This window comes from Thrips palmi, unplaced genomic scaffold, assembly GCF_012932325.1.
Source record: "Thrips palmi isolate BJ-2018 unplaced genomic scaffold, TpBJ-2018v1 HiC_scaffold_6, whole genome shotgun sequence".
Classification (NCBI taxonomy): Eukaryota; Metazoa; Arthropoda; class Insecta; order Thysanoptera; family Thripidae; genus Thrips; species Thrips palmi.
In genome coordinates this window covers 2,668,307-2,693,254 of record NW_023144633.1, presented here as the reverse complement: position 1 = coordinate 2,693,254, position 24,948 = coordinate 2,668,307, and the positions used below count along the sequence as shown (strand labels likewise).

Genomic DNA, 24,948 nt, shown 5'->3' with positions numbered 1-24,948 from the left:
TTCTAAACTTCCAAGTTTAGAAAAATGTAATCTTGTAACTTTAAAACAATTTAAACTTTTAACTTTTTAAAACTTAAAACTTTAATTTTTTTAAAAAATTGGAAACTTTTCAAACTGAACTTACACTGCACGTCGATGCGGATGGTGGTGGAGATGGAGCCGTGCCGGTTGATGGCGGTGCAGGTCCAGTTGCCGCTGTCCTTGCGGTGCATCGACTTGTTGAGGATGAGCTTGTTGCGCTTCACCACGCTCGTCTCGTCCGTCGAGTTCTCGGCGCGCCACTCGTAGCTGGCCTCCGGGTAGGCGCGCGCCGAGCACAGCACCAGCTCGGGCACGCGGGACTCCACCACCGACACCACCTGCTTGGACACGGTGATGTTCTCCGGCGGGTCTGCGAGGAGAGGGGCAGCAAGTCAGCCAGAGGAACGCCAGTCACTTGACAAAAAAGAGTTCGATACTCACACTCGACGCCGAAGATGGTGGTGCTCTTGACGCCGTTGCCCACCGGGTTGCCCGAGCTCTGGCACGTGTAGTTGGCGTTGTCGTGCACGCGGTCCAGCTGGCCGTTGGGCCAGGCCGCCATGTTCCAGATGAGCGTGGAGCGGATCGAGTCGAAGTCGCCGCGGTTGTAGTCCGGGTCCACCACCACGTTGCGCACCGAGTACATGGCCATGTCCGCGCCGCGCGACAGCTCCACGGGCTGCCCGTTCTTGAGCCAGTTGACGTCGCACAGCGGCTGGCACTCCACCTGGCACGAGATGTTGATGTGCGTGGCGTTGAAGGGCGCGCCCTCGTACGGGTTGAGGCGCTCGATGAAGGACGGCGGAGCTGGAGAGAGCACCGGGTCAGTCGGCGAAGTGACACTCGAAGGGACGCGGCCGGGCGGACGCCCTACTCACCCAGGACGTTGATCTCGGCGGTGGCGCTCTCGCCCTCGCCGCCCTCGTTGACGGCCAGGCAGGTGAAGTTGGAGCGCGTGCGCAGCGTCACCGGGTTGATGGTCCAGTTGGCCGAGGTGACGTTGTTGACGGGCGACGAGTTGCGCAGCCACCGGAAGGTGGTCGTCGGCGGCCGGCCCAGGTCCGACACGGCGCAGCTCAGCGTGATGGCGCTGTTCTTCACCACGGTCACGTCGTGAGTCAGCTCCGCCGGTCCCGGTGGGTCTGAAAGACGGGAACACGTCAATAACACGCCAAATGTAATAGTTTATTGATGTTTTTGTTTCAAAATTTTAGAATTTTTTTTAAATTTGTTATTTTTTTAATTTTAATTTTTTGTTTGAAAAATGTTGAACTTTTTTTAATTTTTTTTTACTTTTTTTAATTTTTTTTTTGAAATTTTGTGAGTTTTTAGTACTTACAGTACACGATGAGCGGCGTGTCGTCGGAGACCGGGCCCCAGCCGGCCTCGTTGGCGCCCTCGCACGAGTAGTTGCCGTGGAAGGAGCGCTCCACGGCCTCGAGCAGCAGCTTGCTGGGGTCCACGTCGCAGAACGAGTCGCCCATGGCGGTCGAGTTGCAGTCGGGCAGCTCCTTGAGCAGCTCGCCGTCCAGGAGCCAGCGCACGGCCTGCAGCGTCTGCGAAAACAACACCGGGGTCAGGTCAGGGGGCGGGGAGCTGGACACGTTAGTCAACAACAACAACAACAACAACAAGAGCCAGGGTGAATGTCAATAGCAGTCCACGAAAACCAGCGCCGTCTCGAAACGAGCAAAATCGCCAAAAAAAAAAAAAAAAAACACTCTGAGGATGAGTTAGTCACTGAAAGCAAAAAGCAAAAGCAAAAAGTCAAAAAAATTCACAAAATTAAAAAAGGGTTAGGTTTTTTTTGAACGAGCTAAACAGGGCATTCGCACGATGGAGCACGTCCAATCTGTTAGTCCCACTGTCACGTCAGTCAGCGAGCGGCAATCCATCGGCAAGCACACCGGAAGCGCCGGAAATACCGAAAAACCGGTCGCGTTACCTCGTCCGGGTCGACGAGCTCGCCGTCCTTGTACCAGTGCACTTCCGTCAGCGTCTGTGTCGCGGAAACAACATTAAGAAATCAATGCATCAGAAGGCAGCAGCGACGGGGCACGCTCCGCTCGACAGTCCATTAGTGCGACACGTGTTGGCGCGACACAGCCCCGCGCACTAAGTGCACCTACGCGACGGGGAAAAGGGAAAATGAATCAAGAATGAGGAAGTGACTCACGTCCGGGTTGCCCGCCTCCACGCGGCAGATCAGCGTGATGTTCATCTTGGACAGCTCGCTGACCGGCGTCGGCGGATCCATCTCCAGCTTCACCACGGGCCGGACTGCAGGAAAAAAATAATACAATTTTCATTTTCTTATAAAAGCAAATAATTTTTAAAAAAATGCCCAGTTACACTTTTTTTGGTGACATCAACCCCCGGTCAAGGGGAAATCACTGTGAATTTCGGTGTACATTTCCAATGAATTTCAGTCAATTTTGACGAATTTCAATCAAATTTCGATAAATTTTGATGAATTTCAGTGAATTTTTCAAGTTTGATGAACTTTGGTGTACAAATTTGACTGTAGTTATTTCCCCGTGCCCCCGGTGCCCCACTTACACTGTATGTTGACGTAGACGCCGTTGGACGAGTTGCCCTTGCCCACGCCGTTCTCCAGCTCACACGTGTACATGCCGTGGTCGTGGCGCGTCGAGTTCTTGATGAGGAGCGTCGTCTGGTCCGGGGTGCCGCCCTCGTAGTGGTCCTTGCGGTCCAGCAGCACCACCTCGCCGTCGCGCCGCCTGCAGACAGACAACAACAACAAAAGTTTACTTTCCATCTTCGGGGAATATCCTCTCATCCTCCCTGCTTTAATCACGCGGCCTGCCGAACGCTGTCTCTCTCGCACCCCGGCGGGCCGCCCCACGAGTGCGAGGGAGACAGAGCGGCCGGATCGCTCGGCTGAGCTCCTAATGAAATCGCCGCCTTTGGAGGCGGCGGCGCCGGATCAACCCCTCGACACCTTAAAAGTGGATTCACGCGCCGCCGCCGCCGATATTCCTCATTTGGGCGGCGCTGGCTGCCACGAGGGCTGCCAGACTCACGGAGAAAGCCACCCCGCTTCAGATTTTCCCAGACGACCATTAAACCGGCGTGCGGGGGAGGGTGGCGCCTACCCACGGCGCGACGCGCTCCACCATAAGCTACACGCCTTATTTCCGGTTACCCCACCACTCCCCCACCTCCAGTCCGCTCCAGTCGGCCACTGTCCGGTCGGAGCGGTAATGGGGCATCGGCCCGGTCAGTCTGCGAAGGGGGAGGGGGGAGGGGGGAGAGTGGGGGTAACAGACAGATTACACCATTCAGCAACGCGATCTCCATTTGATAAGTGCCATCCCCAACATACATCACTCTCCCGAGGCATCGGCTGCCGCCGTAACAGACGGACGGATGGACGGACAGACAGGCAGACAGACCTGCTGGCCCTGAACTGATTCCCCAGCACGGGCACAGGTGTGCGGACACGAGTGTGCGAGAGAGAGAGAGAGCGGCAAGAGACGGAACCTTATTTTCGGTTTGCAGCCTTGCAGCTCCGCCAGAGAGAGAAAAAGGTGCGAGGGCGCGGTGACGTGCTTGCCGACAGGGGGTGGGGGTGGGGGGGGGGGGGGGGGGTTCGCGCGCCATCGCCGGCGGCATTCTGATTCAGGGATGTAGCAACACAGAATTTATGGCACCTCATTGCCTTAAACATGGCGTCTGGTGCGCGAGCGAGCGCACTGCAAGCTCCCGCCTCCCCCTCCCTTGCAAATAAACACCAGACGGACCCCGGGGGAGGGGGGGGGCTCGAGATGGGCGCGCCGAGTCCCTTCAGCAGGTGCTCCAGGAGGGCCGCGCGATGGGGGCGGGGAGAGCCGCGGGAGGAGCAAAAAAAGAAAAAAAAAGAAGAGAAGTAATTCGGCAAATATGGAATGATAATATTGTTTGAGGAACCGCCAGGTAGAAAAAGCGAAAAGCAGCGCGCGGCACTACGAGGGAAAATCACGGTGGGGGGGAGAGAGAGAAAGAGAGGAGATAATTTAAAACAACCGCGCGTCTGGCCCGCCACGCCGTGACAAAGCCGGTGGCGGCGGGGGTAGCGTCTCGCCGTCGAGTAGTACGAGTCGGACTCAAACTGTCCGCCTGCTGAGGCATTCAAGTGGCTGCAGTGTACCGGCACGATAAAGCATCCCTGCCCTGCCGGGTGCCGAGCGAAGCGTCGTCTCCCTCGCACCCCCACGGCCTCCGCGAGGCGACAGAGACAGCGCGGCCTCCTGTTCCCGCTACCCCAGTGGTTCTCAACCTTAGGGTCGCGACCCCAAGCGGGGTCGCGAAATTTTTTTAAGGGGTCGCGGTGATGCTGGGGTCGTGTTTTAGGCCCATTTTAAGCAGCCACTGCGTCTGATCCGAGGCGGGCATTTTGCTCCCTCAACGGGCAATCGGTCTTTGGACCTTCCTTTAGTATGCCTTTGTTACGGAGTGCAATTATCAGTCTTAGTTTGGGAGCAGTATTGTCTCAAAGTTGGCCGAAACGCTCAGAAATGTCTATGAAAAATCGTGTTTTGGGTCGATTTTAAGCAGCCACTGCGTCTGATCCGAGGCGGGCATTTTGCTCCCTCAACGGGCAATTGGTCTTTGGACCTTCCTTTAGCATGCCTTTGTTACGGAGTGCGATTGTCAGTCTTAGTTTGGGAGCAGTATTGTCTCAAAGTCGATCAAAACGGTCGCAAGTGTCTTTGAAAAACCGTTGTGACTATTTTGGTCAACTTTGAGACAATACTGCTCCCAAACTAAGACTGATAATCGCACTCCGTAACAAAGGCATGCTAAAGGAAGGTCCAAAGACCAATTGCCCGTTGAGGGAGCAAAATGCCCGCCTTGGATCAGACGCTGTGGCTGCTTAAAATCGGCCCAAAACACGATTTTTCATAGACATTTCTGAGCGTTTCGGCCAACTTTGAGACAATACTGCTCCCAAACTAAGACTGATAATTGCACTCCGTAACAAAGGCATGCTAAAGGAAGGTCCAAAGACCAACTGCCCGTTGAGGGAGCAAAATGCCCGCCTCGGATCAGACGCAGTGGCTGCTTAAAATCGGCCCAAAACACGATTTTTCAAAGACACTGCTGACCGTTTCGGCCAACTTTGAGACAATACTGCTCCCAAACTAAGACTGATAATCGCACTCCGTAACAGAGGCATGCTAAAGGAAGGTCCAAAGACCAACTGCCCGTTGAGGGAGCAAAATGCCCGCCTCGGATCAGACGCAGTGGCTGCTTAAAATCAGCCCAAAACACGATTTTTCACAGACATTTCTGAGCGTTTTGGCCAACTTTGAGACAATACTGCTCCCAAACTAAGACTGATAATTGCACTCCGTAACAAAGGCATGCTAAAGGAAGGTCCAAAGACCAACTGCCCGTTGAGGGAGCAAAATGCCCGCCTCGGATCAGACGCCGTGGCATGTTAAAGGAGGGGTCCCGTGGGGTCGCGAAATTTTTCCTGGGGGTCGCGGAAATTTTTGGCTTCAAATTTGGGGTCGCGAGCCGAGAAAGGTTGAGAGCCGCTGCGCTACCCAGCGTTTTCGCCGTTCTACTTTCCACAGCAAAATATGCACCCACTCCCCCTTCCCCCTCACTGCCCCGTTTTGGATTGTCTCATATGGTAATGGTGCCCCGGGGAGCGGGCCGGCGTGGCGTGGCGCGGCAGTGGCCCAGACTGGCGCGGGTAGCGGGCAGGGCCGTCGTGGCCGCGCTAGGTGCACCAGACTGCGCCGCGCCGCGTCACACAGTGGGCCAGAAGACCGGTGGAGGCGGCCGAAACTCTAGACGCGTTTTGAGCTCCAGAGTCGCTAGAGAGGCCTCGAACCGAACGTGTGACCCCACCAATGGATTCCTCGTTCGGAGAGCAATCCATTGGTGGGGTCACACGTTCGGTTCGAGTCCCATTTAGCGACTCTGGAGCCCAAAGCGCGTCTAGTGTTTTGGCCGCCTCCATGGGGCTTCTGACCCACTGTGCGCCGCCCCGCTTGGCTGGCAGCGAGGCACTCATGAGGCTGCCGCCAACTATCGTATCGCAGCGCGCCGCTCAAATATCCGGGGCGCCGCGCCTGGATGCACGCCGGGGGCAATAGGGAGCACAGCGGACTCTCCATTACTCTCAGTCTGCATAAATAAATGCAAGTGTCACTCACGCCCTCGGCGCGCGCGGCTACACTGCTACACCACTCCCCCCCCCCCCCCCCCCCCAATCGTCTCGCCGCTCTCGCGACGCTTCCGCGACACGGCGCGCGATCGCATACAAAACCGTGCATTCATCAAAACGTAACGCCCCACGGGGACTGCGAAGAAAAGGGGGACGCGCGCCGGGGATGGAGGCAGCAGTGGCCCGCCCCTCTGTGTGCCTGTGTGTGTGTGTGTGTTCGAAGCAAGCAAATGGACGGCCTTGCAGGCGCATGACAGTGCAGAGCGGTACACATCGTTGCACATGACCGCATCGCCTATTACACAGGTGAGCAGACACAAACAGGCAGGTAGACAGGCATACACACACACACACACGCACAGAGCTTCGGACAACGTCAAAACATGAGCCCTTTTTTTGCTAAGATCAAACGCAAGTCTTTTCGTTTCCTCCACGAAGATTTCTACACTCACTTCTTCTTCTTCTCCTCCTCCTGCCGATCCATCTCGCCTACAAGCACAGGCTCCCCGCTTTGGGGTCGCGGCTCCGCGGCTCATTCGTCCATCATTTGCCCTTGATTAACCCTCTTTCCCCGGCCCGGCCGCGCAGGCCTGCGCTGAGAAACGGGGTGCTTTGGCGCGGCGCACACAGTGGGCCAGAAGCCCCATGGAGGCGGCCAAAACACTAGACGCGTTTTGAGCTCCTGAGTCGCTAGACAGGGCTCGAACCGAACGTGTGACCCCACCAATGGATTGCTCTCCGAACGAGGAATCCATTGGTGGGGTCAGACGTTCGATTCGAGACCCATTCAGCGACTCTGGAGCTCAAAACGCGTCTGGAGTTTCAGCCGCCTCCACCGGTCTTCTGACCCACTGTGCCGCGGCGCGCTGTCTCTCTCGCACCCCTGCGGGCCGCCCCGCGGAGTGAGAGAGACTGAGCGACGAAAGCAGTGTTGGGCTGGATATCGCTCACCGGGCCGCCGGGCCGTGGGGGCGGGAATTTGAGGCAATTTACAGTATGAGGCTATTTTGCGTCCGGCCATCAGGGCAGCCACTTGCAGCCACTTTCAGCCACTTAGCGACGAGCCGCAAACAAAAAGACAGAGAGGGTGGGGCCGAGGTGAGAGCGCTGGCAGCGTTCCCACACCGCAAGGGCGAGACGGGGCGCGACCGAGCGAGACGCTCTGGCCCCTGGCCGCCCCTGGCCGCCCCTGGCCGCCCCTGGCCCTGGGGGAGGCGATGGATGGCAAGGCTGCCCGAGGAATAGACGCTTCTATGGTTGTAAATCGCACCGCCAAATAAGTCGGAGGCCGGGCCGGTAATGGTCTAGGACGGTCTGGGGCGTCCAGGGCGGGCGGCCGAGGTGCGGCTACACCGTAATAAATAGTAATGAATGTGGAGCTATTTAAGAGGGGCGGGGGCCGGACGGCGGACAGACAGACATGCGACAGACAGACAGACAGACAGACAGACAGGCAGACAGACAAGCGGACGCGCAGACAGAAAGACTGACGAGACTGCACGGAGTTCCCTCGTTGGCCCAATCGAGTTAACATTCACTTTCTGACCATAAATGAAGCGTCTGCCTGACGAACTGTCTCTACCGATTTCGCCCTGGCGCTTTGGCGCGCAAGTTGGCCCGCCTGCCCGCTAACTTTGTTACATTGTACCGTCGGTGCCCGGCGGCCCGGCGCCCCGAGGCCACGACGGCGACCCCCAGTCCAGTCAGCGACCCCCAGTGTGGCGGCGCGGCGTCACGGCCGGAAGCGGCCGGGAACCGGAAGTAGGGGCCGCGGCCGCTTCATTTCACCGGCATGCCGGATCACGTGGAAAATACGGCTAGACACTGAAAAAAAGTAAAAAAAAAATAGAGCGAAACTGCCAAGCGCAGTCGACCAAAAAAAAAGAAAGAAACCCTCAAAAAAGCGATTCCAGTGGCTAGGTGTGTTACAGGTCTGTGCTTCCCACCCTCGGCCCCACCACGCCCCGCCCCGCCACGCCCCTGGCAGCCCGCGGCAATCGGCAATGCCCCTGGCACACCGCCCAGCCCCCCCCCCCCTCCTTGCCATCGGCTCGGCCTGGCCTATGTGTTTTTAATAGTAAAAGTAATTAGTTTCACAAATGAACGCCTTGATGCTGCGCGCGATGCCTGCTGCCCGGACGACGAATGGGGGAGGGGGGAGGTTAGCAGCTCCAAGACTCGCGCCGCGCCACTCTCATAATTATAAGCTCGTTTCGAACCCCGGCCACGTTTCGGGTTTAGAAAAAGATTTTCCGACTGCTGCTTGCTATACGGCACGGCGCGGCACGGTGTGGCGCGCGAACCCATTGCTGTGTTTTCTTGTTTCCCGCCCCCCGCTCTCCCCCCTCCCCTCCCCCCGGCTCGGCCTGGCTCGCCACAGCGGAGAGTTAGCCGGGCCCGGATTTATGGCCCGAGTCGTTCCTTATTACCCCTTTTCGCAGCCCTAATTTCCCCACAATCCACCTATCCTCCCCCCTCCCCCTCCCCAAACAAACTGTATCAACGCCTTCGCGTCTTTCCCCGCCGCGGCCAGGCGAGCCAGCACCACCGATTCCGAGAATCGTTTTCGTCGCTCTGTCTCTCTCGCACCCGTTCGGGACGCCCCATGAGTGCGAGAGAGACAGAGCGATGACTCTGGGAATGAGGCGGCAGGCGCCTGCAATGGAGAGGGTAGGCCGCACGCCGCGCACCGACGCGCCGACCCGATGGGCTGCCTACCCCGCAGGCTGAGGCCAGCGCCGCGCAGTGTGCCAGAAGACCGGTGGAGGCGGCCGAAACCCTAGACGCGTTTTGAGCTGCAGAGTCGCTAAACGGGACTCGAACCGAACGTGTGACCCCACCGATGGATTGCTCTCCGAACGAGGAATCCATTGGTGGGGTCACACGTCCGGTTCGAGCCCTGGCTCGCGATAGAGGCGGAACAATCGCGGAAAATCACCGACGAGTCTGCTGTCAACACACCGAGTTGGTAGTCTGCAAAGTCCCGCTGCCAATCAACCGCCAATGCGTTGGCGGGCTCACGCCGCCGCCTCCGCAAACAGGGCTGTCTTCGCCTCGGCCGCCTCGGTGCCCCGCACCGCGATGTGTGCGCTCGAACTTTTAACGACGGCGTGGCGCGGCGAGGCGTGGCGTGCGGCGACACAGTCGCAGCGCCGCTAAGTAGGACTAGACTAACATATGATACGGATATCTCACACGACCGCGGTGCCAAGCGCGCCCAAGTTGTCGTGTGTGTGTGGTGTGTGTTCCGCCCCCTACTTCGTCGTCCTTGGGGCCCTGCGTCTCTTCCTCCCGCACCACACTGTGAAAAAGAGAGTCGGTGTCGGTACTCCGCGCGCGGAGGTGGGTTCGCCGTCGCCCCGCCGTCGTCGCAGAGTCTCTCGCGCGTGGAGTACCGCTGCCGCCGCTGGTCAGCGCCTCGGCTGGGCCAGGCGCGTGCAAGAGAGACAGACTGACGGTGGACGCGTGGCGCGGCCACACACAAGGCCGTGCGTTTGATGGCCCCACCGAAACAAGATCGGTCAGTAATTGTTATCCCAGTGCTTCGGCGGCCCGCTGTGGCAGCAGAAAGGCGGGACAGTCAGGCAGGCAGCCAGCAAGGCGGGGCATAAAAGACTCGTCCTCCCCGCCGCTGCCGCCGCCACCGCTATCTCGACCAATCTCGATTTATTAGTGCTCAAACGGATCGTTTCTGTTTACAGTGGTGATCGTAAGGGTCCTTATGAGCGGGGCCGTGTCGCGCTGCCGAAGCGTATCGCACCGTCTCTCTCTCTCTCTCTCTCTCTCTCTCTCTCTCTCTCTCTCTCTCTCTCTCTCTCGTACGCTCCGCCGTGAGTGCGACAGAGACGGAGCGACGCGCTCTCGGAATCGCCGCCTCGGCCGCGTAAATCATTTGCTGCGGCCTTTTTATCGCTCCAGTCGTAAATATTTTTCAATAGATCGTCGTTCTCTGGCCAGCAGCAGCACAGCAGCGCGACAGCGGCGACGCCCGCCCGGCCAGTCACTTGGTGGAGTCCCACGATAGCGCGGCCAGCAAACAGGAAACAGCGAGGGAGAAAAAATTTCAATTTTGAATTTATTTTTCAATCGAAGCACTGTGTGTGTACTCTACATCGATACTTTTTTCACCGCGGCGCGTACAGCTTGTTTACCCAGTGGTGCCGGGCTTTCCTCACACCGGGCTCCGACCAGGATGGACAACACTGCGGTTCTGCCGTGCCGTGCCGTGCCGGGCTCCGCCACCGAGGACGCCAGCCACGCCAGCGGCAGGTTCAGGGAGTAAGAACTGCCTGGCCCCTCCGGCCCGCCCACCACGCAGGCCACAGCCGCACAGCGAACCGCGCCAAGTTCGGGACGTCCGCAAACACAGCAGCAGATTGCCTGTTAATCCCCTGGAAAGCGGAGACCCTCCTCTCCCAGCCCAGCAACGGCCCCGCAGTGGGCCAGAAGACCGGTGGAGGCGGCCGAAACTCTAGACGCGTTTTGAGCTCCAGAGTCGCTAAGCAGGCCTCGAACCGAACGTGTGACCCCACCAATGGATTCCTCGTTTGGAAAGCAATCCATTGGTGGGGTCACACGTTCGGTTCGAGTCCCATTAGCGACTCTGGAGCACAAAACGCGTCTAGAGTTTCGGCCGCCTCCACCGGTCTTCTGGCCCACTGTGCGGGCGGGCAGCCAGGCAGACACGCCTCAGGGACGGACGCCACGGCCGGTGCACCGTGTGGGTTGGGTTCAGGACGGGGGTCGAGTTAGGCTCGAAAATTAGAAAATTAGATGGGGAAGCAATAATATGGCGGCAGGGACAGGCCGGGGCGGGGCGGGGCGCCCTGACACACAGCTGGGGGCGATGCGACCTAATCGCTCATCCAGCCGCAGCCCTGACGGCCGCTCACGGCCGCACAGTCCTCGCGACCAACACGTCCACAAACTGTTTTCACATTCATTACGTTCCGTTTGCACAGCGGTTTACCGGAGTGGCACGCCCTCGGCCACGCCACTGCAGAGGCCCGATGTGGTCCTCTAACGTGACTAGCGAAGAACCAGCGGAGCGTGAGTTTCCCAAGCCGCATTCGAAGTCACTCAAGCGAGGAGCACAGTACCCGTACCCCCGGGGCCTTGGGCTATGCAGGGTTTTGTTCTCAATTTTTTTCCCAGCAGGCGCACAGTGTGCCAGAAGACCGGTGGAGGCGGCCAAAATTCTAGATGCGTTTTGAGCTCCAGAGTCGCTAAATGGGGCTCGAACCGAACGTGTGACCCCACCAATGAATTGCTCTCCGAACGAGGAATCCATTGGTGGGATCACACGTTCGGTTCAAGTCCTGTTTAGCGACTCTAGAGCTCAAAACGCGTCCGAAAGTTTGGCCGCCTCCACCGGTTCTCTGGCCTACTGTGAGCCGCGCGTCATCGGAGGTCCTCCAGGAGTCCGACTCCCAGCACGACCGATTGGCACATTTCCTCGCAGCACCTGCCCGAGCTGCCCCATTTCCACTGTCCTTGTCGCACGCACGGGCCGCCCCGTAGGGGTGCGAGAGAGAGGGGGAGGGTCGGCGCGCTCGGACGGCCATCTAGTCGCGAAGGGCCTCGTCATGGCGGGGGCGGCGCGGGGCGCGGAGGGGAGGGGCGGCGACTGAAAGGGCCGGGACCTGCTGGGCCCCGCTGGGCCCCACTGGCCGCGACGTTATCGTTCCGTGATTGATTTCATGCGAGGTAAGCGGATAGGGCGAGACGCGACGCGGGCGGGCGGACGGACGGACAGGCAGACAGACCGAGCGGCGGGGCAACTTTGGCGGCAAAGAAATCCGGGATCCCTCCGCGTCCCAGCCATCCACGCAAAGTGCAGCGGCAGCCGCCTTCTCCTCGCTCTCATTAACCTGCGGCTGGTGAGACAAGGACGGAAGCTGCCCGATCGTCCGCCGCACCTGTTGGAGCGGCGCACAGTGGGCCAGAAGACCGGTGGAGGCGGCCAAAACTCTAGACGCGTTTTGAGCTCCAGAGTCGCTAAACAGGACTCGAACCGAACGTGTGACCCCACCAATGGATTCCTTGTTCGGAGAGCAATCCATTGGTGGGGTCACACGTCCGGTTCGAGTCCCATTTAGCGACTCTGGAGCTCAAAACGCTTCCGGGGTTTTGACCGCCTCCGCCGGTCTTCTGGCCCACTGCGCGGCGGCGCTCTGTCTCTCTCGCACCCTTCGGGACGCCCCGAGGGTGCGAGGGAGACGGGTCGCGCTGGCCGGCGGGGTCATAACAAGTACTCGAAGAGGGTTGTCAACGTCGCCGAGCTCCTCGACGGCGCCGCAGCCTTATCGCGCCCAGCCCTTACTCAAGGGTATGATTCATGTGCCCGCCCCGCCCCGCCTCGCCCTCAGCGCCCTCCGTCCGGTGCCAGGCAGCGTCGCCGTTTTTGTCTCCAAGGCAAACGGACAGACGGACGGACAGACAGACAGACAGAAAGCAGGGCAAGGCTTGGGGGATTGTGGTCGCGGAGGTCCCCGTCGTCCTCCCCCTTTGTGGCGGCCAGGCCCTGCCCGGCCGGACGGCCCGGCAGACTGATTCCGAGAGTCGTCGCTCTGTCTCTCTCGCACTCACGGGGCGTTCCGTACAGGCGCGAGAGAGACAGAGCGACGAAGACGACTCTCGGAACCGGGCGGGGCAGGCCATGCCCATGCCGAAAGAAGCAGCTCGACGGGGACCGGCCGTCTTTGCAGGTCACCGAGGTGCTCCACAAGGCGAAGCCGAAAGGGCGCGGCGGGGCGGGGCGGGGCGGGGCGGGGCGCGGCGGCCCTTATACTGCCCTTTCTATTATCGGAAAGCCATAAAGCTACATAATCCCCGCAATAAATGGTGTTTTAGCGCGGCTAGTGCGCGCGGCCGCACTCCCGTTATCGGCGAGGTCCTCTCCGAGGACTCCCAGGCCGACTCGTCACGGAAGGGAAAAGCGTCCTCCGGCGCCGGGATTCGAACCCGCGACCCTTCCACCTTCTTGGAAGGGCCACGAGGGCGGCGCTCGACTCCTACACCGTAACACAGCACAGACAGCATCCCAGTGCAGGGGCCGCATTGCCTGCTTCGCCCTGGGCTAGTAATGGAGTAAGAGCGAGGGAGAGAGAGAGAGAGAGAGAGAGAGAGAGAGAGAGAGAGAGAGAGAGAGAGAGAGAGAGAGAGAGAGAGAGAGAGAGAGAGAGAGAGGCAGCCCATCACATCGACCCGGGACCACCAATCGAGTTATTTCGCCTGGCGCCCTGAGCAGTGCGGTGCCGTGCAAGCACACTGTTACCGTCTTCTCTGGCCCAGTCACTCTGTCTCCGTCGCACTCACGCGCGAGCGAGACAGACTCTTCAGCATCAGCCTGCATGCGCTTCAAAGCTAATTACCACTCTAAAATAGTGGAGTGGCGAGCACGTGTCGGGGAATACATAATGAGATGCAGAAACTAAAGTTTTCCGCTGACGCTCGACTTTTGGTCGTTGTTGTCGTTTTCGGCTGCAGCACAGCGCTTTGCGGACTCTTTCCAGGCAAAACTGCAGAACAATGGTCTCGCCACGGCGTGTCGCAGATTGACTCGTGGTGACGTCATCGACGAATGATTGGCTGGCCGACTCACCACTTGACGCTCTTGAGAGTGGCGGGGTTGGCCTCGTACTGGCAGAACAGCAGGATGTCGGTGGACTCGTTGACGGTCACGTTGTCGGGAGTCACCGACACGATGGGCGGGTCTGAAACCACAAGTATCACACACGTTAAAATAAAAAATCAACACACGACTCTTGTCTGAAAGAGGAAGTTGCCACAGATGAAGCCGGCCATTTTTTTTTGTTTCCATAACCCCACTTTCGCTCCACGCGAGACGCTGCAGCCAGATCCCGAGGGCCGTCTTCCTAGCTCTGTCTTTGTCGCTCTCGCGGGGCGTGCCGTACAGGTGCGAGAGAGACAGAGCGACCACTCTCAGTCTGCAGGTGAGCTCACTCGCAAAGACGGAAAGACGGAGGCGGAAGCAAAGTGCGAAAGTAATATCCTCCGCGCGACCCTACACCGTGCGCCACCGCGCTCAAGAGGGCCGCGTCCGAAAAACACACACGCACACACACGCACCATTCCTGCAACTTTATTTCGAGGGGCTGCGGGGGGACTTTAAGGCGGCGGGGCAGTCGGCCGAGCCGGGTCGGAAATTGCACCGGCAGAAACAGATGAATAACAAGCCGACCGCGCGGACCCTCTCTCTCTCTCTCTCTCTCTCTCTCTCACACACACACACACACACACACACCACACACACGTGGGCGCGTCCCGTCAGGCCGTCAGCAGAGTGCGAGAGAGACGAAGATCCAAGCAGTGTTCGGAATCGGACCGCCGCTGCAAGTGTGTACCGCAACGTGGGTGGTGGGGACTACGGCGGAAGGTGGGCGTGGGCGTGCGTGTGTGTGTGTGTGTGTGTGCACCCCACGTGGTCGCGGCGGGCTTCCCAGATGAAGATAGCGGGACGGCATACATGCGCGCGCGCGGAACGCGGAGATGAGGCGATTTGAGGAACGAGAGGGAAAAGTTTTGGACGGAGAAAGTCGATTGCAAAGTTGCTATCCGGGACGAATTTCTCATACGGCGATCCCAAGTACGCGCCGCGCGGCGGCGGGGAAGTATATGGTGCAGCGTGTGTGTGTGTGTGTGTGTGTGTGTGGGGGGCTTCGCCGGGAGGGGCCGGGAGACAGAGCCAAGAGCTCGAGGGGCACCAAGACGTGACGTTTAATTAGACTCCTTTAGCCCGAGGGGTATGGAAAAGGAGAGGTCAGGCCAGCCTCGCACGGGGAAGCCTAGCTAAGCTAGCCTCTCGAGGGGGGGGGGGGGCGGCGCACACAAATGATGCAGCAGGAGCGCATTGCAGTGCAACCCACTCTCTCTTCCTCTCTCGCCCACACGCGAGACGCGGACAATTCACCAACAAAAGGGTTAGAGGAAAAAAAAACTATAAAAAGGAATAAAAATAATAAAAGTAGTGGGAGAAAAAATAAAAGCATACTACAATACGAAGTGAGATACACCCCCATTGGGTGCAACGTTTTGAGTCCGTGGCAGGAACGCTTAGCAAGCGGGGGGTATACGATCTCGGGCGAAAGTGAAATTGCTACGTTCCTGGGTTCAAATACCGCTAACGGATTTTTTTCCACGCGTTTCTTTTTATTATGCAACCCTAATGACTTCGGGCTCACACATTCGCAGGGGACAACGCGTGGCCGCATTTTGCACCTCGTGTGTCCAGGGCGGAGCCAGGGGGGGGAGAGGGGGGGGCTGTGTCAACGCAAGCTGGGGCAGCTCGCCACTCACTGCTAATTAAAGGAGCGCCAGGCCCTTGTCAGTGCACTGTCAGTGCTGGCCGCTCCCTTATTGACCGCATAACAGCGGACCGATTCCGAGAGTCGTTTTCGTCGCGCTGTCTCTCTCGCGCTCACGGGCACCCCGCGGGAGGGACAGAGCGACGAAAGCGACTCTCGGAATCGGTCGGCCGAACGCGCCAGCTGCCCGGTGTCAATAAAGAGTGCGGCTCCCTCGCCGAGAGCGTCTCGCCAAGCCTCTCGGAAGAAGTGTCACGTTTTCGCTGATGAAACCGCACCGGCGTCGCACAGTGGGCCGGAAGACCGGTGGAGGCGGACAAAACTCTAGACGCGCTTTGAGCTGCAGAGTCGCTATACAGGACTCGAATCGAACGTGTGACCCCACCAATGGATTCCTCGTTCGGAGAGCAATCCATTGGTGGGGTCACACGTTCGGTACGAGGCCTGTCTAGCGACTCTGGAGCTCAAAACGCGTCTACATTTTTGGCCGCCTCCACCGGTCCTCTGGCCCACTGTGCGTCGTGGTGGTACACTGCCAGGAAATGTCCGCCCGGATTCGGCCGTCGGCGTGCGACGGCCAGGAACACGCGTCCCGTGGACGGACTTGTAGGTCCTCCGTTGTGCACACGATCATCCAGGGGTGTAACTGAGTAGCGCGGGGGACGCCGTAGGGCACCACCATGCTCATGTCCTCCCCTCCCTTGTGGGGCTTGACGGCTGCCCCTCAGCGCTGCGGTGCGCGCCATGGCCAGCGCGCTGATGCCGAGGGTCGTTTTCGTCGCTCTGTCTCTCTCGCACCAGCAAGGGACGCCCCATGAGTGCGAGAGAGACAGAGCGACGAAAACGACGCTTGGAATCAGACTGCAGCCATGGGCAGCCATGAGCGGCGAGTACGTTTCGAAAAAATGTCGAGTGAACCTCCTGTTTATACCGTGCCACATTCGTTTAAACGTGACGTCAGATTCGCTGACAAACAGTGCCGTGCCCGTTTGTCAACAAACCGCACTCGAAGGTCAGCACATCCACTGGTCGAACGGTCGACACACCGCAGCATTACCGAGACCTTCAAACGGCGGCCTCCCTCCAGTGTCGCTGTCTCTCTCACACCCACGCGACGTGCCGTGCGGGTCCGCACCGCCCCGCCGGGGCAACCTAACCTCACCTCACCGCAGTGCGTTCGGTTCGGCCGGGCCCGAGCGACCGCAGAGCGCCGCACAGCGCCGCACAGCGCCGCACCGCACGCAAAGATGCCAGCGTTCCAAGGTGACCGTTGGGCCCCCCATCTGCCCGCCCCGGGGCCCAGCCAGGCCCAGGCCGCAGCGGGGTTGTTGGGCACCACATCACTATCAGTCACTTAATTAAATTCCAATTTGAGGCCTCCGAGGCGGCCGGCCGGTGAGGTCGTGACGGAGCGGACCGAAGCCTGCCGGGTGGAGAGCGAGCGAGCGCAGCGCCGCGTTGCCAGCGCCCTCCGACGGCAGACGCGCGAAGCTCCAAGCCTGCTGCGCCACAGTGTGCCAGAAGACCGGTGGAGGCGGACAAAACCCTAGACGCGTTTTGAGCTCCAGAGTCACTATACAGGACTCGAACCGAGCGTGTGACCCCACCAATGGATTCCTCGTTCGGAGAGCAATCCATTGGTGGGGTCACACGTTCGATTCGAGGCCCAGTTAGCGACTCTGGAGCTCAAAACGCGTCTAGAGTTTTGGCCGCCTCCACCGGTCTTCTGGCGCACTGTGCGCGCGCTGCCGAAGCAGCAGACGTCATCAGGGCGACCGCTGCGCTCGCTACGTGCCGCAGCGCGATCGCGGTTCGCGGCGTGCACTCGGTTCTCCCCGCCACATTTCACGTTCCGTTCCACGTTCCGTTCCACGCTCCGTTCCACGCTCCGTTCCACGCTCCGCGTTTCACAGGTCGCCGCGAAAAGTGGAAATAAAGCAAACCGTAAATCACGCGGCGGCCCCGGAAAGGAAGGCCTGGACGCCGGGATGAAATTCGATTAGTTTTCATCGGCGATGAGGAAAACATTCCCTTTCTTGAGAGCTTTGGGGCGTTCCGTGGAGCGGCTCTCCGGAACGGGGTCGCGGCCCCGGGAAAAAGGGAGGGGGCGTCGGCGGGATTCGAACCCACGCCGCCGAGTGGCCGTCATCTTTCTCGCTGAAAGATAGGTTATTTATGCCTCGCGCCAAGTTTGTGGCGAGTCTACCTTGCCGCCAGGAAGGTGGGTCGCAGGCAAACAAAGACCGGTAGAAGGGGTCAAAATCCTGGACGCGTTTTGAGCTCCAACCGAACGTGTGACCCCACCAATGGATTGCTGTCCGAACGAGCAATCCATTGGTGGGGTCACACGTTCGGTTCGAGTCCTGTTTAATGACTCTGGAGCTCAAAACGCGTCGAGAATTTTAGCCGCCTCCACCGGTCTTCTGGCCCACTGTGGAGCGAGCCGCTCTTCAAAACTAAAACCAGCCAGTTGGCGTGCTGCTGCAAGGGCGGCACGGACGCTGAGCCAGATTTGTGTCACTCGCTCGGTGCAAAGGCCATGGCGGAGGGGGAGGGGAGGGGGAGGGGGAGGGATGTCCCAGCTGGACCCGGTGTCAATGCTAGAGTGCTGTCCTGCAGATCGGGCGCACCAAAACGAAAAAGGGCCCCAGCAGGCCGAGCTGGGCGACACCACTACCGTGTGGCACTCTGGTGTTCTTTGCCCGCGGCCGGCTGGCTGGTTCTTTTTACCGGGCTGCCGTTTATTTTTCGGTCCGGTCGTCCCATTTGACTAAAAAGCGACCAGCTGGCGGGCTGCGCTCGCTGCACGTGTGTTTTTCCTCGTGAAAATGGTGGAAATGGGAAATGACCCTCGCGGCCTCGTCCGTGTTTACCGCCTCCAAGTCTCCAGATCCCGCAAGTCCGATCCTCAGCCCTCACTCGCCCGCGAAAAACACGGGGGAAAACAACAACAAAAAACAAGCAAAAAACAGCACTCATTGCCATACATTTTGCGACTCGCCCCTCCACCGCCGCCCCACCTACCGAATGTCTTTATCATTTCAAAAAACACGCCGAGGGGAGCTCTGACCTTGCGTTACATTCATTGCGTTTCTTTGCCGCTGGCGTAATGCCGCTTTCATCGGCCACATCATTGCAGTGCCTTTCACGCCCTCCCCCACTCCTACCCCCACTCCCACTCCCACCCCCCACCCCCTTTCCTCTCCGGAGCATGAGCCTGCGAAGAACAACGAGCAGAATCAGCAGCGTGGCAGTTAGTTTTCTTTCTTCCTTCATAACGTGGTCCTCTATGCCACGATTTCTGATTTCTTTTTAAAGAAAAATATTTATTTTACCAGTGCAGTCCGCTGCCAGGTGCATCTGGTGGGCACTTGAGCCCCCACTCCTTGCTTCGTTTCCGAGGCTAAATGTCCCGAGAAATCTTCCCCCTCTTAAGACTGAACCACCACTGTGCTGCGGAGAGGGGCGCGGAGGAGAGGGAAAAGACTTTATATATAAAAAAAATTGAAGCATAATAAAAATATTTACTATAACGACGAACTCCGAGAGCTCTTATTAAAAAGGCATAAAAAGGCGGGGAGGCCTACTCAGAGTCAGTCGCGGACGAGGTGGGGATGGGGTGCTGGCCGGTGGGGCGGGGGCGGCGGGGGCGGCGGGGGGGGCGGCGGCGCGGGAAAGAAGGCAGGGAGCCGCGAGACACTGCCCGCTACCGGAACCAGCTGTAACGGTTGAAGCCCCTCCTCCACGCTGGGATGCGCTCCGAGCGCCCACCCAAATATATCGCTGTGGTTGTTCGCCCGTGTCAAAGGGCTGAACCAATCGGAGTGGGGATCCGGGGGGGCTGGGGGGACCTGGGGGGCCGGGGGGGCCCGGGGGACGGAGGATGTGGAGCTGGAACCCAAACCAGGGCCAAGAATACTCCGCACGGCGTGGTGTGGGGAGGGCGGCACCCCAATCTAATGGCCCCCGCGTTCCCCGCGCAGAAAACGGTCCAAGACAGTACCTCCCCGACCTGCCTCGCTCGGCCTCGGCCCAGGGATCTCTAATTCGGAAGACCGGGCAAAGTTTCGACTGCTGGCACTGACACGCCGGGCCAGGACACGGGGGCTCCTGGCAGGACCCGGCAGCTCCTTGAAATAAATTGTTTAACGGGACGACTACGCTGTGAAATAGAAATCAATCCGTTCCGGGTAGTTTGCCGTCGCCCTGCCCGGCGTGCTCAGTGCCGCCGTGCGGCCAAAGGATATTTTGGGCAGCGAGCTGAATCCGGGGGTCCGGTCTGTCTCTCTCGCACCCACACAGGACGCCGCATGGGTGCGAGAGGGACAGAGCGACGAAGACAACCCTCGCTCTGCCGTTCAAAACGCAGGTGCCGCTGAGTCGCATTCCCGGGGCGTTGCTGGCGGTGGCCTCATGGCGGCCCCGCCGCGAGCTGCTTGCACCTGGCGTCTCTCTCTCTCCCTCTCGCCGCGTTTCCCTCTCTCCGTCTCTCTCGCACGCGGCCCCGCCAACTCCTTGGAGGTATAAATCACGCGCACCGCGTTCGAAAGCGGCCCTCATTCCGGGCAGAGATCGCGGGGGAAACGGCGAGAGGGAAAAAGAGAGCGAGAGAGAGAGGGAGAGAGAGAGAGAGAGAGAGAGGAGAGAGAGAGAGAGAGAGAGAGAGAGAGAGAGAGAGAGAGAGAGAGAGAGACGGATGCAAAGTTTGCGAGCCTGGCCACGCACACCGCCTGCTCGGCCTGGGCCTGGGCCTGGGACGACACGGGTAGCGATTCTTATCCTGGGGGACCCCCCATCAAAGGCAACTTATATCGGATGTCCTACGCCTTGGCGCTCATTGGATAAGAAGCAGGGGGCCGGGCGGGGGGGGGGGAGGGGGCGGCGCCGCAGGGGGAGAGAGACAGAGAGACAGAGATAGCGAAATAACATGTGTGGCTGCGAGATAAGGCCGCTTGGCTTGGTGACGCTCAACTCTTGTTCGGGGCGCCAAGCGGCAGCCGCGGCGCGGTCGCAGCGCGGCGAGGTAGCCAAGGACGCGGCGTTCCACGAAGCCAACCTCCAAAACACAAAAAAACCCTCGGCGAATGGCTTTGAAATTGATTGAGGCCAGCGGCTGGCTGGTCGGCGGGGACCTTCGCCGCCACCAAGTACCGAGTTCGAAGTGCGGCCCGGCGGGAAATCGGCGCGGCGGAGAGGCGACCCAACAAGCCCTGGGACCGGAGTTCGACTCCAGCCGCGGTTTTCCGTTTTTCGTTTTTCCCGACGCCCGGCGGCGTTCGAGTACGCGCCCCGCTCGCACCGAGTTTCCCTGCTTTTTCCGGAAAACTCTCGCCGTCACCGCTGACGCCCATTTCTCCTTCGAACGAATTGCGAGAGCCGAGGGGCCGGCCGGTCCGTCTCTCTCGCACACAAGCGGAGAGCCCCGCCAAGAGCCCCGCGCGTGCGAGAGAGACGGAGCGACGCGCCGCGCCGTGGTCGGTAATCGACGTTTAATGTCCCGCCGAGCCCCGCGTACGTCGGCTCTGTCTCTCTCGCACTCGTGGGGCATCCTGCAGGGTGCGAGAGAGACAGAGCGACGCGGCGATGGAAGGAAGCATGGCGCAGTTTGATTTCCAGTGGGACGACGTCGGCGGTCTCCTCGCTTGACTGCCAAGCAGCCTGGAGCCTGGAGGCACCGGGGCCGAATCCCTGTATCGGCGAAGTTGGCTGCACTGGACGGCAATTAGAACAGGCGGTGGCGGCGCGCCAAAAATAAATCCTGTTTTCTAAATCCTCGCAAGCACGGGAATCACGCACGCGGCCCGAACCTGCCGATAAATTCAAGCATCCTCCGTCTCTCTCGCACCCCCTGCGGCCGGCGGGCAGCCCCGTGAGTGCGAGAGAGAGAGAGAGACGGGACGACAGGTGTGGACGGGATTTACGGGGCGGCCGTGCTGGGCCACGATACACTGCCATAACGCAACACGTCTTTAGCGCGGCCTGGCAGCGCGGCGGCAACCTGGCCCACTGCAAGCAGTGCCCCAGCTTGCGCTAAGCTCGCTGCCCACCGAGACCCCGGCCGAGACCGAGGCCCGACGTTTTATAGCGCCATCCAGAGCGATCCAGAGCCATCACCTTTTCCTTCCCGCGACCATTCAAACCTTCTCCCGGAGAGGCCCACCACCTGTTCCCGACAACAAAGTGCGCCTGCTAGCCGCGCGAACCGCCGATGCGTTGCCGTTTTATCCTCGATTCATCCCCCTTTTTTAGCAGATGATACCTTCACACTTGAAACATACTTAAAACTACTATACACAAATGAAGGTGTCAGCGTGCTTTTACTCTCGAGTCCAGAAACCAAGCGCGTATCCTAACAATATAATAGGGGCTGGCGGCCGGGGCGGGCTGGTGCGTGTGGCTTGCAATGAGGCGCAGCCTGCGCGGAATTTGACAATCCCTCCCCGGTACAGCCCAGCGGCACCCGGGGGTCAACAATGGCACCTCCTCCTCGCTTGACAATCCCTCCCCGCCCGCCCGGCGCGGATATCGCGCAAAAGCCTCCCGATTTGGCCCCGGCCTGGGGGCTCGCTGGGCTCGGCGGCGTGCGGGGCAAGCCACAGCTCGGCACGGCTAGTACCAACACCGGCCAGCTCACTCGGGTCTGTGTATTTTGTTTCATACACAATTTTAAATACTATCTTTGCAATGATCCCGCGTACTACCCCGTATCAGAAAACCAAACGAGTATCATCTGCTTTCATTAACGTTCGTTGAATGAGATTTTTGTTACTATCACTCCAAACCTGTAAATTTCGGTTCGATTTTTTTCACACGTGAATTCATCTCTCTTCTCTGTCTTAAATGACCACTCTTTTTCTGCTTTCACGCCACTGTCTGACTTAGTTCGCTGGATGATTCCAAACAGCACCTGTCTTCCTCTCGGTCCTTCCCCACGCCTTCTAGCCGGCTTTACACACGTCAGACAATTTTACCGCTACGCGCCAACGGGGGCCGTCTGTCTGTGTGTGTGTGTGTGTGTGTGTGGCGCACGCGTTTTGACAGTGTGTGAGTCGAGGCCCAGCACAGATGGGGTGTCTCGAGTAAGCAGGCCGGGCCTCATCGCACCAGAGTAATACCTGGCTGGGAGGGAGAGAGAGAGAGAGAGGAGAGAGAGAGAGAGAGAGAGAGAGAGAGGAGAGAGAGAGAGGGAGAGAGAGAGAGAGAGAGAGAGAGCGAGAGAGGAGAAGAGGAGAGAGGAGAGAAGAGAGGAGGAGCGTAGTTGTATACCAGCAGGGCCATCAGCATACCTACGAAATCGTGACGCTTGTGACGAGGTGCAGTCGAGAGTACGCAATAAACGGAGTGTCATCATCGCGTGTAAACGCGCAAAGAGCGAGAGGGTTTAATGAAAGGAGGAGAACGCTCTTTCCAGGTTAGGTCGTCCGGCCGAGCAGTGAGCAAACTTGCGCTACATCCATTACACGTGTTGCATTTTTTTTCTCGATCTCTGCCGGGGCTGGGCGTCCTTGACGGTCCGTCGGCGTTTTGGGCCCCGCCTTTTAATGCCACGGGGCCGCAATCTTGGAATATGCCTGGAAAAACTGGAGTCTGGAGTGGCGGGGCGCATCGCGGGGCGAGGCGAGGCAACGCGGGCCGCGCAGGCATCGCGCCGGAACGAGCAAACTTAGGCGATACGTGCTTTAGAAGGAAGCCGTGGCAGTAAAGCGGGATGAAGCCGCAGCGCCTCTCTCTCTCTCTCTCTCTCTCTCTCTCTCTCTCTCTCTCTCTCTCTCTCTCTCGCACGGGCGCGCGGATCAGCCTCTAATGCCCGAGGCTCCCGACGAAATGGAAACAATCGCCTGGCAATGTTTGCCGGATCAAACGCAGCACTTGTCGCCGCGCGGCTCTGTCCCTCTCGCACTCCGCGACGCGCCGGCAGTGCGAGAGAGAGAGAGAGAGAGAGAGAGAGAGAGAGAGAGAGAGAGAGAGAGGCGGGGCGACGAAAGCAGCGCCGTCCTGGATCAGCCCGGATCAGCCCTCGCGTCTCTCGGCCGCTCAGCACACCGCCGCGCGCCGCACCGCTCCGCACACACAAGGTGCAGCACACTACTACCGGTGGAGGAGCCTGCCTGCCCTGTTTGACGAGGGCTTTTCGCGGCGACAGTGTAACTCGAGGTAAGGGTTCACCAAACTTCGCTTTCCCGTTCAGGTGGCGCACAGGCATGCAAGCAAACAGAGACCGCCATCGAGAGAGGACCATTCCGCCGGCTTGGATCGGACGCCCAGTAGGCCAGAAGACCGGTAGAGGCGGCCAAAACTCTAGACGCGTTTTGAGCTTCAGAGTCGCTAAACAGGGCTCGAAACGATCGTGTGACCCCACCAATGGATTCCTCGTTCGGAGAGCAACCCATTGGTGGGGTCACACGTTCGGTTCGAGTCCACAGACACACACACAGGCAGTACTTACACATGACTTCGAGCGCCACGGTCTTGCGCATGGGCGGCTCGCTGTGCAGCAGCAGGACCTCGTTGGTGGCCTCGCAGGTGAGGGACTCGCCGTTCTCGTAGCGCGTGGCGGCGAACACCAGCTCGCTGACGGTGTCGTGGGTGCCGTCCGACTGCAACAGGCAAGGGCAGGGCGCCGGTCAGGGACTCGCTCACAGTGTGGCGACATTCAAAACACACGAAAAGCAAAGACTTTGCACTTTTGTCGTTTTTTATCGGCGTTCGCGCTTAACCCCGCTTGTCGTTCGCACTCTGCGTTATGTTTTGTTTTTCTTCCCAGGCGAGGGAGGGGGAAGAGAGACGGAGCACTGGAGGTAAGGAGAGTGAGTGAGAGAGAAGGACAAAGGGAGGGGAGGCTGGCCCAGCGGGAGCTAATGCCGTTTAAGGGCGGCTGGCGAGGCTGGCGAGGCTGGGACCCAAGTTGCCGCTTCAAAGCTCACCTGGAAATGCCTAGCGCTCCAGCAAACATGGAAATCACATTAAAGGGGTCCCGGGACGACCTCCCCCCCCTCGCCCTCAGCGTGTTGCGCTAAGGACACGCCGACAATCGAGGCGGTACAATGCCTCTCTCTGTCTCACTCTCCCTCTCCGTCCCGCTCTGTCGCATAGTTTGGAGTATTATTGAACCAACAACTCAACTTGTGGCGGCGGCGCCCGGCCCGACCTGAGTGACCCTAGACTGACTCCGAACGCTCTCCGTCGTCTCTGTCGCACCGCCTGCGCGCCGCCGTGCGAGTGCGAGCGAGACAGAGTGACGGCCCTGCGGCCGGGGGGACTGCCGGGAACCCTGCCCGGCTCCCGCACCGCAGCGAGTCGCCAGTGAAGTCGCCGCTACGCCGAGGGTCGCGACATCGTCATTCCAACTTTACAGATTGTTATTGACGGATTGGATGGCGACGTCGCACAGTGGGCTGGACCGGTGGGCGCGGCCGAAAC

At 59.4% G+C, this 24,948-nt stretch overlaps 1 protein-coding gene across 2 annotated transcripts in view; it reads right to left on the bottom strand.

Annotated features, from left to right (window-relative positions):
* Positions 1–24,948, bottom strand: part of LOC117651551 (hemicentin-1) — a 96,389-nt gene that overhangs the window by 13,212 nt on the left and 58,229 nt on the right. Inside the window, exons 7-15 of one of the 2 annotated variants that reach the window (XM_034395651.1) lie at positions 23,975–24,125; positions 13,806–13,917; positions 2,581–2,762; positions 2,198–2,301; positions 1,967–2,020; positions 1,361–1,577; positions 900–1,163; positions 463–828; positions 125–391 (exon numbers count right to left, since the gene is read on the bottom strand). In XM_034395651.1, the coding sequence (XP_034251542.1) occupies positions 125–391; positions 463–828; positions 900–1,163; positions 1,361–1,577; positions 1,967–2,020; positions 2,198–2,301; positions 2,581–2,762; positions 13,806–13,917; positions 23,975–24,125 (1,717 nt within the window). The remainder of the gene's footprint in view (positions 1–124; positions 392–462; positions 829–899; positions 1,164–1,360; positions 1,578–1,966; positions 2,021–2,197; positions 2,302–2,580; positions 2,763–13,805; positions 13,918–23,974; positions 24,126–24,948) is intronic. The other variant, XM_034395652.1, reaches the window with a different exon arrangement.